Consider the following 19,221-nt stretch of genomic DNA (forward strand, 5'->3'; position numbering starts at 1 on the left):
CAGCGGTATGTATAGGTACTTATAGTTCACGAATTCAGAATAACTCAAACAAAAAAAGGCCGTCAAACGCCGCAGATACGATGTTAGCGAGCAATGCATATTTATGTCCGCGTTCCAAAATTCCCATAGCCTACGAAAATATAAATATGGACAGGGACCCTACACAAAGCGACATCCAAATTTCAGAAAAGCTTTATGGAGGGTTCCGAGAGGGGCTAACCGGTATTCTAAAATAAGTCAATTATATAAACGTAGCCTACAGAATAAGCGAGTAGTTTTAATTAGGGGGTGGGGGGTGACTTCGAAGTTGTGCAAACAATAATAAACAATTTATGGGACTTTTAAAATAAAAATAATATTTAAGCTCTAAATGTACACACACGCTGTACATTCAAGTTCTTACAGAGGTCTAAACAAAGTATTTTCTATATTGATCTACAGCTCCCCCATGTGGCTCCCTCCCTTGTTGCGTCTAAATCTTGCAGCACATCACTTCTTAATCGTTATCCTTGTTTTTGACTGTTACTTGTTCTTGTTTTAACTGTTTCTCATAGCGTTATGTTTTCATTGTTTACTTTTACAGATGTAGTGATACAATACTATAGCCTACTGGTGCTAAAAATATAGAAAAGGACAACCAACCACTATAATCTAAAGTCAGTCATGTTTTATTTTCCATTTGTACAGATTATGATGAATCAATCCAGCCAGACAAACGGGTTAACTGTTTCAGCTTTTTTCAGGTATGTTACAAAAATATCTGTTTGTCTCAGTTTTTGCATTCTAATCTCAGTTGTATAACCCGCTAACTGCAATCAGAGACTTTTAAAACTGCTTAAACGTATAGACATTCAGGTGACCAGTGACCACATTGCTAATGTAGACCGAAAAATATTTTATATTATAAATATATGTACATTTCCCAACACTTTAAAACAATCTAGCACACATCTTGATAATTACAATTCTGTACATATTGCATCTTTCCTGTTAGCTGTATAATTGCAAAATACCAATCAACTATTACTTCTGTGAGATATACACTTGGATCCAACAGTCACAGGTCAAATCCAGTGTAACAATGACCTTACATAGAGAACAGTCCCTGTTAAAGAGGTGGAATGCCGGGTTAAGGTAACAGATATATCACAAGATCCATCTACAGTGGTTAATACTTTAATTTTGTTAGCAGCACCGCTACCGTCTTGCTGTTATAACAACATAACTGCATTTACCTGTTGTCCCAGGCCGTGCTAGTCACTGATTAGACAACTAGACAAGGACACCAGGTGAATGTCATTCAATTTCTAGTACAATTTAACAAGCTACGAGGACTAGGAGTGTGGGATCGGGGTATTTTAACCACTTAACCACCCTATATCATTACGTCACATAGCAGATCTACAAGCTAACAATGCACCGCAACGGGACGTGTTGTGAGCCTGAGTGTATAGATATGCTATTTTCTGCCAAATGTAGGTATATTAGGACATTGCGGATGTTTTATAGCCGTTATTTGTATTCTACTGTTGTGTAATTGTCTCTGCCTCTTGTTCAGTTCGCATTTGTAAAAGAGACCTTTGTCTCAATGTGATTTTACTGGTACAGGTTAAACGTATGCCCACAATAGGGACACTAGGGTTCAAATGGTGAAGCATCAATGACTTTTCCAAACAAGAGGCTGCAATACAAGCACTTAGAGAAAACATTTGTTGATTGAGTGCATCGAAGTGCTTGTGGTTCTCAGAGCTACAGAGCGTTACATTCAACATGCTGCAGTATTAGTGCATCTCTGTGAATATCTTTGCACACAAATGAGTGTCCAAAGTATCCAGTGGGACATGCGAAATATGTCCACAAACTAGCCGTTTTACCACTTTGTAGTCTTATTTATAAACCATTCACATCTTACTATTTAGGCAGATTGTACATCATCTCATTCACAATCTTTGAGACATACATACTGTATGTCATTGTGCAAAACAGTTGCCACATACAGCTGCTTGCGAATCAGTTCAAATGATTTCTCTGCTTTCGCCTATACATACCGACGGGATTGAATTACGAAGGTTGATTTTGTTTTAGATGAGACTAGATTGATTTGCAGGAATAATTTCAACATTCAGGCAAAAAAAGAAGACAGAAAACATACATACATATCTGATACTGACTTCACATTCACACACATGCACAGAGCACACAACCCCCACACTCTAGCAAATAGGGACATTTAAATACTTTTAGATGATGATGAACAAAACAAAAAATAATAAATAAATCTCAGATTAAACACACATTAGAACACACTGGCAGAAAAGTCCTATCACAATAAGTCAAAACATACGGTTAAGTAATTTTTGTTCATAAGTCATAAGCAATAGCAAATAATATATCTCATATGAATTCAGTCCAATCAAGACACTACAGATATGTTCCATTCCAATGAATGTAACATAATTCTGGACTAGGTATTAAACCAGGGGTCTGTACTTGGCCCCTTCTCATAGTATTCCTCGTCACTTGCTACATCCAACTTTTCCCTCTGGCTTTGCTTTTCAGAAAATACAGTAACGTGTTGATGCTTCAACATCTTGTATAGAACACAATATATATAAGGCAGGGATGAAACGGTTCTTTCAATATATAAAATAAAACAATATATATATATGTGTATATACACAGATATTTGCAGTATAACTCTGCAAAGTTAAAGATACACATGAAAGAGACAGATTAACTTTCAATTTCAACATTGTCTCAGTAACAAATCTTGAGCAATGGCTCCCAAATACATTACAGGCAAGATACATGATTCGGTATGGTGCTTCTACGGTTTCTCTTCTTTGAATCACCATAACAGTAACAGTAACTTTTATAACTGCAGAACTGCCTTTACAGTTCAAAGGAACCATTCACAATTATCATGGAGGTCTGAAACATCTGGCTGCTTGATTTTATAATTGGGAACGACTGGTCTTGTATGTAAACTGAGCCAGATTGTATTAACCACTTAAGCTCTGTACTTCTATCGTACAACAAATCAGGTCTAGGATTTTAGATATCATATACTGTATTAGCAGTTAATCCCTTAATCACAAATTTAAAAGAAAAGTGATATCACAATATATTATTGTCACAATATTGATATCAAGGTTACAGTATTTGGTCAAAAATAGTGATATTAGAGTTTGTCCATATCGCCCAGCCCTACTATGATAGCCGATCTACAAGCTCACAGTGCATCGCAGGCTGGCGTTGTGCGATGGTAGACGTGCTATTTTTCTTATTTTAGAAAATTCATAATTTAGAAATATTCGCCTATACAGTAATGACACAGGGACGCCAGGTTGAAAGTGGTTAACAGGCTCGTGTGTCCCTGTCTTTCTGTTCTGTGTTAAAGTGCCTCAGTTGAAATAGACAAACGCCATAACCTCCAATATGCCCGATTTGTACTTGGTTGCACGATGTGTCGCTCACCAGAAATAGCTGATCTACAAGCTCGCTGCTCGCATGCTTTGCAGATCTTCCAGTTGCGGTGCGCGACACCGACGCGCTACTAAACATAAATCGGCCGATTTATACTTGGAGGCTGGAGGGCTGCACCTGCTGCTGTAGCTGCGCCTGGTGGCTGCTGGGAGGAGGAGCCGGCTCGCAGTCTTTAGGCCCCAGCTCCTCGCCCCGGGCGTACATCAGGACCAGCGTGACCGTGGCGAAGGTGGCCGCGTTGACGGGGAACGCCCGGAGGAGCGTGGAGGTGAGGCCTCGCGTGAACACCATGTAGCCCTCCTTCTTCACGCTCTGGCGCACGCAGTCGGCGATGCTGCTGTAGCGGTAGACCCCGCCCACGCCGTCCGCCTGCAGGCGGGACTTGATCACGTCCACGGGGTAGGTGGAGAGCCACGAGGCGATGCCCGACATCCCGCCGGCGAACAGCAGCTTGGGGATCATGTAGGGGTCGTTGGGCTCGCAGCCCAGGTAGCGCGTCAGCATGTCGTATGCCAGGAAGTACACCCCGAAGCCTGGCGTCTCGCGGATCAGCGTGGTCACCATGCCACGGTTGACCCCGCGGACTCCCTCGCGCTTGTAGATGCGCACCAGACAGTCCAGGGAGTTCTTGTACAGCTTCCTCGCCGACTTCTTATTCTCACCTATAGGCATGCGACGATATGAAAATGACATGTCACGATTATTGTGGCAAAAATAATTGCGATAAACGATACTATCACGATATTCTAAATATGCTTAGAACTTAAAATGACACTTTTGTTTAACGACTTTAGATTGTTTATAGATTGTTTAAGTGGTACTGAATTTTCAGCTCAACAAAAGCAAATTCATTCTAGTGTATGATGATTTCCAGACGATTTCACGATAAATTAAAATCCCAGCGATATGATTATTGTGTGGGGTTTTTTTTCCGCGATAAACCAGGGTTTTTCAACTGGTGGTCCATGAAGGAATTGCATGTGGTGCCTGATCATGCATCTAAAAACATAGGAAAGTGAACTCTTCCCACTATGACCTGGTGACCTATGATGAGGCGTCAATGTTGTAATTTACTTGGAAGTTGGAGGTGAAGAAAAAGGAGTTTGAATCTCAAGAAGGGGAAGTGTATCCAGCCTGGTTCAGTCATCATTATTAGGAAATACATATTGCATGTTTGTGTGCTCGATGCTATTACAATCAGTGTAGAAAAATAGCTCATATTCCCCACCCAACACAACAGTGGTTTCCAGGTTGATTCTAAGTCAGGGTGGTGGTCCCTAACCTGACTCCACCAGATTGCGGCAGTATTGAGTTCACACGTTCCCTCCTCCTACCTGCATCTGGTCTCTCAAGTAGAAACGATGAACCCGAAGCAGCGGGACAAAAAGCTGATGTCTCCATATTCATTTTGAGTTGTAGTCTTGTTAGGTTGTGTTTACATCCCATAATAATGGATTATGGTCCCATGCCTACTCTCACCGGTTCCCTGCATCTGCATGCGGGTCTTGGCCAGCTCCATGGGGCAGCAGATGACGCACTGGATGGCACCCGCCGCGGCGCCAGCCGCAAACTGGTTGAAGGGCGTGTCCTGGTTCAGCATGCGCATGGCGTTGCCCTGCACGCCGAACACGATGGCGTTGATAAAGGTCAGGCCCATCATGGGGGATCCGATGCCTTTGTACAAACCGAACAACTGGAAGGAAAACGGCAACAACCACACTTAGTAACATCATTTAAAAAGAAGGGAAACAAAACAAGCTCTTCAATGCCCTGGCTTGTAATTGTAAACAATCCAAACAAAGTCATGCTCCATTCAAGAGGACGACTGCAGTCACCCCTGATGCTGCTGTAGAGCTGCATTCCAACTGAACCCCAAAACAAAAGCATCATTCAGTCATAAGACCGGCAGTGTGTGACCTTTCAGTTCACACTGACCTCATTCACTTTAAACAGACCAAAACAACTAGCTACGGTGTTGCCTGTGGCTGCAACTATCGATTAACTTCTTAGCAATTATTCTATTGATTTCGTTTTTGATTAATACAGTAATCGAGAAGCATCTTTACCCTATGACATACTTGTTGCAACATGTGGCACTGTGGCAGGCAACAAAATAGGCAGTCTGCAAGCTATTTATTTTAGTTTGACTAACCGTTGCACCCCTACTTGCCTAGCTTGGCAAGTAAACAACTGACTGCAATGGCATGTTGTCTTTGCTAATTGCTCATGAATAAAGGGAACTTCTCCCAGAATGTATACAGAAATAATTTCTTGTTTCATATGAACCATCAAGAAATTAGTGTAGTGGCTACAAGACTTCTTCAGATAGTTTATGAGCAAACATACTGCCCCTGACAATGTCATAACATATGACATATTATATGTAGGGTGTAGGCCTGCCTCAAATATTACATAATCTTAAAGTATTTCACAAACAGCCTTTGCACATTAAAGTTATTTGTCATATATGCCCTGCACACCAATATCTTTCTTATCTATATTAATATTTCATTCCCCACATCCCGACGTAATTGTATCAAGAAGAAAAGGAGTTATGCTGTGCATCAGCTATAGTTATAGGCATTAATAGACGTCCTAATTGTACTTCATACATTTACGTATTTAGGAGAAGGGTCTGAGGGACTTCAGTGCTACATATTAGAAGATGAGAAATGTAGGCAGTAATAATGCACAGGTCTGTTTTCGTCTTCTTTTTTTAACTCAACCCACCCGACCCGTTATGAGAGGCCTACTGTACCCGACCCAAAATAATGTGTTCGGGTTGAGCTGCACACCAAAACATAGCAATTGCATCTAAACTGAAGCTTTTCCAAAGCCGCCCGACCCGTGGGTTGTGGGTCGGCCTGTGTATCACTAGTATGCAGCATAGGGAAGGTTCTTGTGGGACACAACCCCAGGTCAGCAGTGCTTCTCGTGAGGTTCCGCCTGGAACCTTCAAACTCAGGGGAAGGTAGTGGCATTTTCACATTCAGATCCACGTGTGAGATACATACATACCGACTCCTGCCGTACGATGGACTGGAAACAGTGGTAGGTCCCACGGTACAGAGGCTTGTCTACATTCTGGACCTGCAGCCTCACCTGGGAAACAGACACAGGGTCACAGGAATGTCTGGGGAGATCGCAGAGAACACACTTACATAAGCTGATGTCATGTTACAATGTTGTGTTATCACATACTGATAAGGGCACTTCTTCTGCATATACCGTATTAAGCATAGTAATCATAGCCACATGATTAAAATCATAAGATCAACCTGGCCATATTGTATGATGTACATACATTGTGGCATTGTACATTTGGTCTGCGAGGCTACAGCCAAATGCATACTCTATAGTACGACAGTTTCCTGTGTAAAAAACTGATCGACAAGCTCAAAACACCTTGTGTTGCGATACGTGAATATTTGTTCAGTTATTTCCTGCACGCGATTATGTATGCTGACGGTGCCCCACACATTTACCAAATTGAAGTGTTTCCATGATGCATGTGTCTCATGCCACGGATGGACACAAGGATGATCTCACTCACACGCGACATGCACGTGCACACACGCGCACACACGCACACACACGCACACACACACACACACACACACACACACGTCGACTGTACTAGTATAAACATGAAGTAACATGTCTCAACAATCGCATTTTTCAACAAACAAAAAAGGTACACGTAAGATCTTAATTGATTGGTTCCATCTCTTCAGGTGCGTGCTGCCTTTGTTGACAGCTCTCTGGTTGACAGTCAAGTAATGAATCGGGCCCAGGCCGTAGCGTAACGGTCTGGGCACCGGACTGGTAATCCAGTTGCAGTGTGCCGCGGGTTCGACTCCCGGACCCGACACGGCCTTTACTGCATGTCATCCCCCCATCTCTCTCCCGTTTCCTGTCAGCCTACTGTCTGTCCCTTCAAAAATCAATAAAAGGCGTAAGCCGCAAAAAAAATATCTTAAAAAAAGAAAAAAAAAAAGTAATGAATCGGAGCATCCATTCCAAACACGCTTCCCCATTTTCCCCCGAACATGTACTCAACGGATCTGCATGAGTCACGCGCACATGACCAATTTTAAATTCAAAATGGGATGAATGAGACATGTGCTGCAATGTGTCGTTCGACACACATCTCTGGAAGCATTAACTGACCATAGAATAGGGTACGTTCCCGCTGGACGGATCCATATACTGAGTTTACTGACTACTTTCTTATTTTCATGTGTCCGAAAATCAGGCCACGTACATACAGTTCAACAACTGAACTGTCCATGACCCAAAACTGCAATATCTACCGAACTGTTAATTTTGTGAACTGTTAACACCCCGGCCCTAATACTGTTACTACAGATCATTTAGGGCGGGCAATACAATAATAAGACAACTTTGCCTACCTTCACTGTGTCAAATGGGTGACCAACTAAAACTCCAGCGCCACCTGGACACAGAGAAGAGAGATGTGTTTGTGAATGACAGGTCATTAAGACATAATACAACTCAAAAACTCAACTGAAATGACTTAACTTTCCTCTTCTACGCCGGATTTGAACCTGGTCTCTAATAGGGAATTGGGGATTAATTGAATCTTGACCATCGTGTCCAAATTCGCGTCAGATCCAGAGACGAGAGACTAATTTGTATTAACATACTTTACAGATTTGACTAAATTACTTTAATTATTTTAATGAAAAAGGTTACAGTGCCGCTTATAAACCTTACTTATAAATATATTCTGTTTAATAAAGCCAGTCACACTGCTTTACCACTTAAACCTACTTTGTTGCACAATGAAATATGTAAATCAGATCTGTTTAACTACTTAAAACCTAACCTTACGCTATACAATACATTAATTGACACCAAATCTCTTCCGCCGAAAATAGCCGATCTACAAAGGCTGGCTAGATTGGCTATTTCCGCAGAATCTTTGATATGTTAACCCCAAATATGGACGCTGGGGTTCATATGGTTAAATAATTTCCAGCAGGAAGTACAGTACAGTATGTAATCATGCAGCATTAGAAATGTGTTGTTGCCACAGGGAATACGCTGCCTCATCTGTCCAGCTCTTTGGGCATAAAGGCCCAGTAACCGTACCACCCTCAGCGTTACATAACCTCCTAGACTCATGACATGCCATTATACCCGTGTTCTGGTGGCAGGTTGGAACTCTTTGTGCTTGTGTCTTCGCTGTAATTCAATACGACATGCCTCTCTGACCTCGCTGAGAACCTCATGAAAACTTCACTCGGCAAGCATGCTGGAGCTCCGCTAACCGTCTATTACCCAGATCAGTTCAGTTTGATTGCTGTTGCACCCCTATTGATTTGGGGGTAAGACACTGTTCACAATTACATCACTCTAGTAGTAACTAGTAAACCATAGCTTGCCAGCTAATCCCATCTAAGCACCTGCTTGGTCATATGACTCTGGGCCTATCAGGAGTCAGGACACAGTCCTGGCTGTAAGCTTGGCACAGGGAACACATTGCAGACATGTCAGGCACGACAGGCAGTGAGTGAGAAGGCGGTGTGTCTTGACCTCATTCAAGTACTACTATATTTACAACCTTGAACACAGCAAGCCAAGACGGAGCATTGATGATACTGTATATTGAGGTTTCCTGAATTTCTTGAATGTCACGCTGCGTGCCGCACATGTCTTAAATGTCTTCTTGTCTTTGTACGTTGTAGAGAGGCTAGGCTGTACGCTACACTGAGACATTTACACTGCACTGTAGCTATAGGGTCCAAGCCTAACTGATTGAACTAAAGCATTGTTTCATCATGATGCCATTAATGACATGCTTGTTAGATCTGCCATTTTTGCTATTTATTTATTTTCTTGGTTTTTTTTTACTTATCATGAGATGGCCAAAATAGGGTTGCCAGCTTGAAAGTAGTTAATTATATCCCTGCCATTGACTGGGACTATAACTTCCATTTCAGTCAGATAACTCCCTTCCGAGCACCTAACAAGAGAACCATTTAAGAACGGGGTCAGATAAATGATATACATAACAATCCTAGTTAAAAGACCCCATACGGAAAGGAGATCACAATGGTGGTGCTGGAGTGGTGGTGACATATTGCGCCATCCGGAAGTCCATGTTGGTACACACACACACACAAACACAAAACCTTGGTGCCACTGACAGCAAGCGGGAGGAAAGGAACTACTGTGAATAACGTTAACTTAAACAGACCCGTCAGATTGGTCGACTGCTTAACACGTCAGTTGTATGACGCGTCATATAATATATGACGCAGTATATTATACAGTATATTACAGTATATTATACTGTAACAGTGTACGCCCACAAAGTGACACGCGTGCGTGTAAAAGTGTATCTGCCTGAACTAGCACACTTGCCAGCTATGCGTCATTGACTTTAAAGTGTTTGATTGGTCTGTTAATGGGTGTGCGCACTCTGTGCGTGCAAGAGTGCATGTGTGTGTGGGCAGGGTTTAGTGTGGCAATCAGGTACTTCCAGGCCTTCTGGCCTGGAAGTACTAGACCAGGGTTCCCCAATTAATTTTCCTCAAGGGCCATATTTTGACTACGGTACCAGGCTGGGGGCCGAGTCGGCATGTGCGAGGTCGAGGTCTTGCCCTGAAATGAATGTTCAGGGCAAGACCCCATTTGAAAAGGACCCCCAGTTTCACATGCAGAGGCTACTGACCCCAATTTAATGCCATTTATATCTGGGACCTCCCCCCAAAAAAAAGAAATCTTCCGTAGGCCACAAGGGGGCGCTCCGCGGCCGCTAATTGGGGAACCCTGTACTAGACCCTCAGGGCCAGTAAAACACATCTTCCACCTGCCCACTTGGGCCAGTAAAATCAATGCCATAATTTTGTTTTTTAAAAGCCCTAACACCAACACCATTATTTTCCTGTGGTACTACTGGTGTTGTGTAATGATTTTGTGAAATTGTCTAGTTAATTTCAACATAGCAACAGCGTTTTGTGAGCCCATCATTTTGAGGGTCAATTCTTGACTGATTCAAAAAGAATGTTTCTGCGCCAGTAGCTACAATGGTGGGGCCAGTGATCTTGATAAGCCCAACTGGCCCATGTCTACTATCCCTGTGGCATGTGTGCATAAACACCTCGTCTATCTTCGGTTGGCATGCCGCAATATTTAATGTTACCGGGCAGAGTGTGTACCGTACGGCATCCACACATGCTTTACATTCTTCTGAAGACGTTAGAGGGCGTCCGGGAGAAAGAAGACTACCTGGAAATAATAACGCTGTGAATAAGTCAGCCCCATGCTAGTCAAGGCCCTGGGTACTCTATAGAACTTTGATCTTTTCCGCGAAAGCAAAGTATGTATAGTATGTGCATGCCCCAATATTATGTATAGCTACATATGGGCAAGCAGGAGGCCATCATAACAACCAGATATCGTCGCTGTCAGGTCCAAAACAATGACTTATTACGTGACGTATCGTGCCTACAGTAAGTGGCTCCTCCTCAACAACTTAGGCTTGATATGTCACGTACAATGGTGGAAGCTAAAACATTTTAAAACTTTTGGAGCATAATCGAGTGTGCGGAGTTCTTGACCTACACCTTGTCAGTAAATGACTACATGGACGGTCATTATAGGTCACCAGGTCATTCACTTAACGGTTTCTCAACTAGTGTATAATAAATAAACAAGTCCTACATTACTAAGTGCAACAGGGACCACATGCAATAGCTTCACAGACCACCAGTGGTCCACGGACCACCTGTTGAAAACAACTGCTTTATTGTGTTTTATCCTTTTGTTTCCTGTTAGCTACTGACACAAACACTGCAACAGGAATAGGAAATAAACTTGGACTATAAAACATATGTTGTTAGTGTGAACATGTCTCTTATTTACAGCTTTTCACCTTCGCTACAAAATGAAATGGCCTGCAAGCCATGGCTGGGAAATACATTCATATTATTATATGGATAACGTGGTATGAGACTAGATATTCAGTGTGTGGGGCCACTCTTTTGTCTTTTCAAGACATATCTTTTTAGATGAGACTAGATATTGCCTAGGAATTTTGGATATAATATTGTGATATGGAAAAAGTTTTGTCTTTTCCAGGTTTTTAAGGCTGTAGGCTACAAAAACAATGTGACATCCTTTCCTAAACTTCTAGATTCTAGCTGCTGTTTCATTTCATTATGGAAATATTTTCGTGGAAGCAACAATTTGTCATCCACACCACACAATAGCACTATTGAGGTTCTTGTGATTATTTGATTCTGTTACTGTCCATACCCCCCCCCCCCCCCCCTGCAAGTCAAATACAGACAAACGGCGATTATGGAATGTAGGTAATGTGCTCAGTGTGCTGTCCTGCGTGGAATTTAGAAAATGCACTTGTAATCATGAAATGGAGTTGCATCACATGTGTGGTGCTGTCTAGCTCTATATGCAACCACATTTCAACTTAAAATCCATAGGAAATTCATCCATGGATGGAACCAAATGGACCCATCCCTTACGCCTAGTAAATTTGGAATTTTATTGCGTAAATGCCCTGAATGTAGGGATACCAATATACCAAAACAATTGCAACATCCTCCGTGTTTTAAACTCTTTGTCATTTAAGTGTTCCTTACCAAAATACCAACAATTAAAACATGTAATCAGACTATTGGGTTTGTGGTCCATTATATTATATTTTGTATTATTAATATACAAACTATCTAGCCTAATCAATAGAATAATCGGTACGAATAAACCTAATGTCATTATTATTTATTAGTGCCAAATCACAAGTCAAGCTGTCACTCACCTCCAATGCAGCCAGCAAGGAAGTCCATCACGGAGCTTCAAACAGACTGAGGCAAGCGCAGCTGCCTGCTATTATGAACTCAACTTACACTTTATGAATGAATGGTATGTATTTCACAGGTGGAACGTTATTACAATTAGCTAATAGCTTGCTAGCAAGCTGAACGACACCGTTATACGCGTCAACGTGCGTTTGTCTACCGATGGGCCCGCTTTAATTGTACTACACCCGGCGCGAAGTATCGTCAAACTGGTGGCGTGTGTTCAGTTATGAGTAGGTGCGTGTTGTCTGCTGCAGCACAGCGTCTCCTCCACGACCTCCATGAACCGTAATAATGACACTGCTGTCAACGTGCAACTAAACACCTCCGTTGTTGTCTGTCTCCGAGCCTTCTATTGGTCTGTCTGTCTCCGCCAGGGCGGGCCATGCCGGCCTCGCGTCCAATCACATCACGGAACCCCCGCCGACACCCCGCTCGTTGGACTCGCCCTCGTCCATTGGCTGCAGATAGACAGTGGTGGAAAAAGCACTCACATTTCTTACTTCAGTAAAAGTATCAATACAAATACAATACTGCTTTCATTCATAAAGTGCAAGTTGAGTTCATTAGCTGCTCTGCTTGCCTCTGTTTGAAGAGCGGTGACCATTTTTGCGGTTATTTGGTAAGCACCAGCACTTTTGATTGATTAATTGAAGTATTAGATTGGAGAATTTCAGTACATTTCAAGCACAACTCAATACAAAACTGTTAACTGTGGGCGACACCATAAAGCATTACACTTGTTTACAATAGAGTCCACCATGTTCAATTCATCATAACATTTGGAGACGTACAAATATACACTACTATATAGCCAACCCTTTCACCCTGAGATTGGCCTCCCTGAGTGATGCCACTTATGTGGTCATTACATGGAGTAATACAACAAAACGTATAAATACAAACGTAAACCAACCAACCACCATAAACAGAGTAGATGATTTGACATGATATAGGCCTAAAGTCAGTGTAATAACTTTCTTTAAAATCAGACGACTACTCAGTGGAGACAAGAGAATACGTATTATTCACCATAGATTAAAAAAAAACTGATGGTAGTCTTTCCGTTGCCCACTTGCCCAGCAATTTTATCCGCATGACCTTGAATTGTGACCTTGATCTTTGAGGTCAAAATGTTATCAATCATCTCTCTGGCCATTTTATTTTGCAAATTGTATTAACAAAAAGGTTCATGAAATGTAGGCTATATGGTTAAAAAAAAAAGCTCCCAATTAGCACAAAAGTCATTGGTGTTACCATAATAAAAACAAAACATAATGGCATTGATTTATGCAAAGTTGTATTTATTTTAGTCTAGTCTACCTTTGCATGTGTGTGAGACCTGCATGACCACTTACATCTTGCAATTGGTGATCATGTTCTGCTCCAATGCCTTGATATCCTTGTACTTTGATATAAAATAATTGAGATAATGATGTGAGTTCGTGGGGCTATTGTGACCCCTTGTGGTGAACATGGATAAGGCAGTTCATGTCTGTCAGTTATTGAAAATTCCCTGAGATGTAGCCTGCAAATTGATGCTCTGCGATAAAATGTAAAGCATCTTTCCCTATGAAATGTCTTCTCATCTACTGCCTACCAAAACCAAAATCAGTTTTCTCTTTTATCTCGGAAATGAATGACCTCACATAATTCAGCTGAACACCTATACACCAATTATTGTAATCCTTCAATTTCTTCAAAGATTCATGTTGTCAAAAAATGTTGTTCCAGGGAACCCCAGAACTAAAGAATTTACTTACAAAAGTTTGCTTAAAAATATATATATCCGAAGATTTCATTTTATTTTTCAAAAATAGCAGATCTAGACACTGATCTCACAGCACTCGGTTAATAAATTACCTAATCACAGGAAAGCATCTGGTTTCTAATTATGGTAAATTGACAGGATCAAAGACAGACCCTTGTAGAAATTCTCTACCTACAAGTTGAGCTACCCAGACATTATGTGTTTCTTACCCTTATTGTAAAGTTATTTGCATATAATACAACAGCCCTGTCCTATTTTCATGGACTTGTACACAGTGTTGTCCAACTGTACAAATGTACACAGTTAAGTACATTTGGTTTTAGATATTTTTGTGGTCATTACAATTTGAAAACTACATGTTTTTTTGTCTATATTTTACAGATGGGAAACTATTTTATGCAAAGACAAAAGGCCCAGCAAGAGTCCTCTGTGGACCAGAAGAGGCAAAGGCCACCTTTGAGAGATTCCACAGCAGCCCCTCTGAAGGGCATTGTGGAATCGTTAAGGAGGGATGCCATCAGCCAGTGTTTTTACTGGCCTAACATGACATTCACACATGGGTATTAATTTATTATTTATTTGCTGCTTTTTATTATATTGCTGTTTTTTGTAATGTTTTCTGGTGCTTATTTTCCTGTTTTGAATGTGTAAAGCACTTTGTAATTGTAATGTACTGTCACGTAAATAGGACTTAAACCAATTTACGGCTGTGCCTGAAATGCCCACATATTTCGCCAGGCAGTTTAAGAGTGTTGCATGGTGTCGAATGCTACTAATCTAGGAGAACTAGGACAAAGAAGTTTCCTGAGTCCGTAGCTAGGAGAAGGTCGTAGATCCCCTTCAAAGGGTTGTCTCCGGTTGGTAGAAAGAAACGGTAGTTCTTAGAAAGAAATGGTAGTTTGGATATTGGTCTGAAATTGCTCAGGTTAGGTTTTTTAAGGAGGGGGGAGACTAATGCAGTTTTGAAAAAGGGAGGAACAGATTCATGTGTGTGTATGTCCGTTTTGGGTATGAACAGCTGCAATACTGCCAGGTGACCTAAAGTGGCACTGTTGAGCAGCCGCTCATACTGAGCACAAAGGGCCACTCACACTGAGGACCACAACTATAACAATATAACTGTACCGTACAGTACAGTACAGTACAGATGCCACACTCTTGTATGATGAAGCATGGCATTCATTTATTCAAATACAATATATAAAAAGTTAAAGAATTGAGATACAATAGCAAACAATAGTAGCAATATAGAATAAACCAAAACGACACTCGACTGTATAGCAACGGTACCAGTATAGCAGTGTTACATGGAATAGACCAGAACACCAGTCCATATACTGATATTGTTGAAGTCGTCATAGAGCCTGTTACTGGCGGGTAAACGCATGTAAACTCTATCGCTGGCCTCCAGCTCTACGATCATTCCGTTAGAGATGGATTTGGTGAATCCATGAGTGTTGTATCCCCAGTTGGTCAGGAGAATTTCCTCGTTCCTGAACATCTGGACGACCACACGCTCTGACGGTTTCCCCCAGACGGCTGCAGTGAACCTGAAGTGATAGACTCCTTTCACTGGTGCTGTGAAGATACCTATGAGAACGCACACACGCAGGCACACACACACACACACACACACACACACACACACACACACACACACACACACACACACACACACACACACACACACACACATTGCATACACACAGTTGGTGATTTATTCACATTATCACTCCAAGAGTAGACTCTGAACATGTCTGATAAATAATGTGGTAACAATTATTTAGTAAAAATAAAACATTTTAAAATAGGCCCTAGTTCAAATAGCCGTGTGTCATACACACGCATTTGATACTTTTACTTAAGTAAAATGTGTGAGTACTTCTGTCACTGCCACCCACCTGTAGATGGATCGTATGCGTAGCCGATGTTAGTGTGGACTCTTTTGAAGACCAGAGTGGTGTCAGAACTAAATGGACCCACTTGCTTATCATCACTCAGACCAGCAGAGAAGGCCACCTGTGGTTTGTCTGTCAACACAAAGGAGGGAGAGAGAGAGATAGAGAGAGAGATAGATAGATTTTCAATGGATACCTGGGGAATATATTGCTTAACAACATCAATGTTTAATCTTCTTTATAAGTATACTCACTGGACAGTTCATTCACTGCATTCTCACTGGCAGTGAGCCTGGTTTCTAGGATGAACATCTTATCGAGCTGGGCTGAAAGCAACACATTTACATTAAATCAATCATAGAGATACACTTATACTGTATGTTGGTTTGTTTACTGTTGAGTGAGAAATCAATGATGCACATTGAGCTAATCGTCTTTAAGTACATTTAGAATTCCGGACTTTTACTAGTAACAAAGTATTTCTATATTGCAGCATTCATACTTAAGTAAAAAAAAACAATGTGAGTACTTTTTCCACCATATTTTGGTTTGTTTACTGTCGAAGGAGAAAACAATGCTGCACATTAAGCTAATCATGTACCAGGGGGACTCCCAGCATAGCTGATGTTCAAGCTTCCTTGGCACAAAAATGGTTTGAGAATGCATGTGTAGGCTTTCAAATAAAAATCTAAAAGCTCACCTGCATGTTGTCCTTCTAATTTGCTCACTCTCTCCTCCAGGGTGTCCTGTGCTCTTGTGGCAGCCAGACAGAACAGGATCAGAAGCCAAGCGCCCGTCATGGTGAAGTCTGGATGTCTGATGTTCTTTCTCTGAAGACAACTAACACCAATGCCTTGTGATTTATCTGGACAGGGGGCGGGGCACTACATGTTCAGACTGAACACTGATTGGTTTCTTCCTTCAGGGGGGAGTGACAGGTACATCGCCATCCGCATCCGGAGGTCTTAATGGGTTACAGTAAGTGTATATGTATTTTTATTTATTTATTCATTTTAATTAAATTTAAATTTAAAAATTAAAAAAATGTATATAACAAAGCTTGCTTCTTTTTTTTTTACATCCAAACAGAGAGTGACCAGATTCCAACAATAAACCAAAGTATGCCTGCATGTGTGCGTACGTGTCAGGGTTATCACTGTGTTGGATGCTTGTGGCAGACATTTCTGTCAAACTTCCTTTTTGCCACGGACAAACAAAAATAACCAGACAATAATATTACCAGATAACGGTCTGGGCACCGGACTGGTGATCCAGTCGCGGTGTGCCGCGGGTTCGACTCCCGGACCCGACACGGCCTTTACCGCATGTCATCCCCCCATCTCTCTCCCGTTTCCTGTCAGCCTACTTTCTATCCCTTAAAAAATCAATAAAGGCGTAAGCCGCAAAAAAATATCTTAAAAAATAATAATAATAATATTACCAGAAACACATAAAGAGCCAGCCCTGAATGACCATAACAGGTCTGAGCTGTAAAAATGGTTGAAAAGGTTGGCTCTAAATGTTCTCTGAGAGTTAAGGGGGTCCTAGCAAATAAAATGTTTGAGAACCACTAGTGGACTGATAATGTGCCATAGTGTGTCGTAGTAAATCAGTGAATACACATTCTAATGAAAACCATGAAGTAATTCAGTCTTATGACCAAAATAAGAATGCAGTGTGTCAGACAGAAACTCAAAATTAAAATGTGCCACGGACCTGTGTGTGTGTGTGTGTGTGTGTGTGTGTGTGTGTGTGTGTGTGTGTGTGTGTGTGTGTGTGTGTGTGTGTGTGTGTGTGTGTGTGTGTGTGTGTGTGTGTGTGTGTGTGTGTGTGTGTGTGCGTGCATTCAAAGATCATGTTTGTGTTGAGCACATCATCAGTGCTGATTAGTGTACATTAGTTACATTATGTTGACATAATGTTGATCAATCGTGTAATCAGCTGCTGAGCTGCTAACTTGCAGTACATATCAAGGCTTTGTCCTTTCAGGGTCAGAGGTCAACTAATAATAATAACTTTATTTGTATAGCACTTTTTAAAAACAAGTTTACAAAGTGCTTCACATACAATACACAAACAGGCAATTCAAATCAACAATGGAAATTAATCAAATACAAAATACAAAAATAATAAAAGACAAGATAAAAAGCAGAAACTGGCACTGTTCATTCAAACTCATTAAAAGCCTTTAAATAATAGTGGGTTTTTAAGAGTTTTTTTTAAAGTGGACACTGAAGTGGTCTGTCTGAGTTCCAGAGGTAGTTGGTTCCACAGCAGTGGAGCCCTAGCAGCAAAGGCTCTGCCACCTTGCGTCACCAGCTTTGTGTTGGGGGGGGGTTGAGTAAAACTTAACCTTAATATTAGAGAAAATACACCATAAATAAATACTGAGGAAAGTTTATGCATGTATTGTGTACTATGAAAACGCTTGATTTCCATTTTACAGCCATTCTTTTTTTTTAACAATCTGGGGATCCCCAAAATAATTTGGCGAGCCCCTGAGGGTGTTATTAGACACTAAAATGAAAGGATGAGCAGCGGATGGTCAGAAACCAACCTAAACATGTTAGTTAGAATATGGCTTTATGTTCCATTGTATAATGTTATAACTATACTCCTTACAAACATAGAAATGCCTTGCGGTGCAGTGAATTTATAGAACGTCATTCAGTGAAGCTGGACTTCGACTGCCGCTTTTGCACCACACAACACCACACTATACACCACACCGCATATGGCCCAGAACCCAAAATATCTGCCATGGCATTCGTTCATGCTTACCTACTGGCACTCACTGGTCAACCTCCATATCCCTGAAGGGAAGACAATGAAGCATGTATAAATACATAGGCAGGATTATGTAGCATCTGTTTTATTCTGGTTAAATTGTTTTAATCTGGATCTCGATGGCCTCTAGTATGGGTCAGTTGGACTGAATTATGTTAACTCAGGAGAGTGACATGCATGATGCAACTGAGTCCGCTTGGATTGTATCCTACCAACCCTCTCTATAGCTTCGCCACTGTTCAGCTAAACAACTGATCTAATGCTTGTAAACATGTAAACATCTAAAGACATATTCCATGTTTAACAGCATCAAGCATATCTGATTTCAATGTGCAATATTATGAAGGCTTTTGATTATTACCGGTATTTAAAAGCTTACATTACTTTTATAATCACTAAAAAGTTGAGGTATACCATGCACACACACACGCAT

At 41.3% G+C, this 19,221-nt stretch overlaps 1 protein-coding gene across 2 annotated transcripts; it reads right to left on the reverse strand.

Annotated features, from left to right (window-relative positions):
- Positions 1–674: 674 nt before the first annotated feature.
- On the reverse strand, positions 675–12,608 carry LOC310876486 (mitochondrial basic amino acids transporter-like). 2 transcript variants are annotated; one of them, XM_083790030.1, is made up of 5 exons: positions 12,293–12,608; positions 7,899–7,942; positions 6,505–6,588; positions 4,966–5,179; positions 675–4,148 (listed from the first exon to the last, which is right to left on the reverse strand). In XM_083790030.1, exons 1-5 carry the CDS (start codon positions 12,318–12,320, stop codon positions 3,577–3,579), a joined length of 942 nt encoding a protein of 313 aa, XP_083646156.1. In that variant the 5' UTR covers positions 12,321–12,608; the 3' UTR covers positions 675–3,576. The 2 variants fall into 2 exon arrangements, with proteins under 2 accessions (XP_083646156.1, XP_083646157.1); XM_083790031.1 differs by lacking the exons at positions 7,899–7,942; positions 12,293–12,608 and having other exon boundaries at positions 6,501–6,550.
- Between the last annotated feature and the right edge of the window lie 6,613 nt (positions 12,609–19,221).

Source organism: Protomyctophum parallelum (assembly GCF_964188405.1).
Source record: "Protomyctophum parallelum genome assembly, chromosome: 19".
NCBI lineage: Eukaryota > Metazoa > Chordata > Actinopteri > Myctophiformes > Myctophidae > Protomyctophum > Protomyctophum parallelum.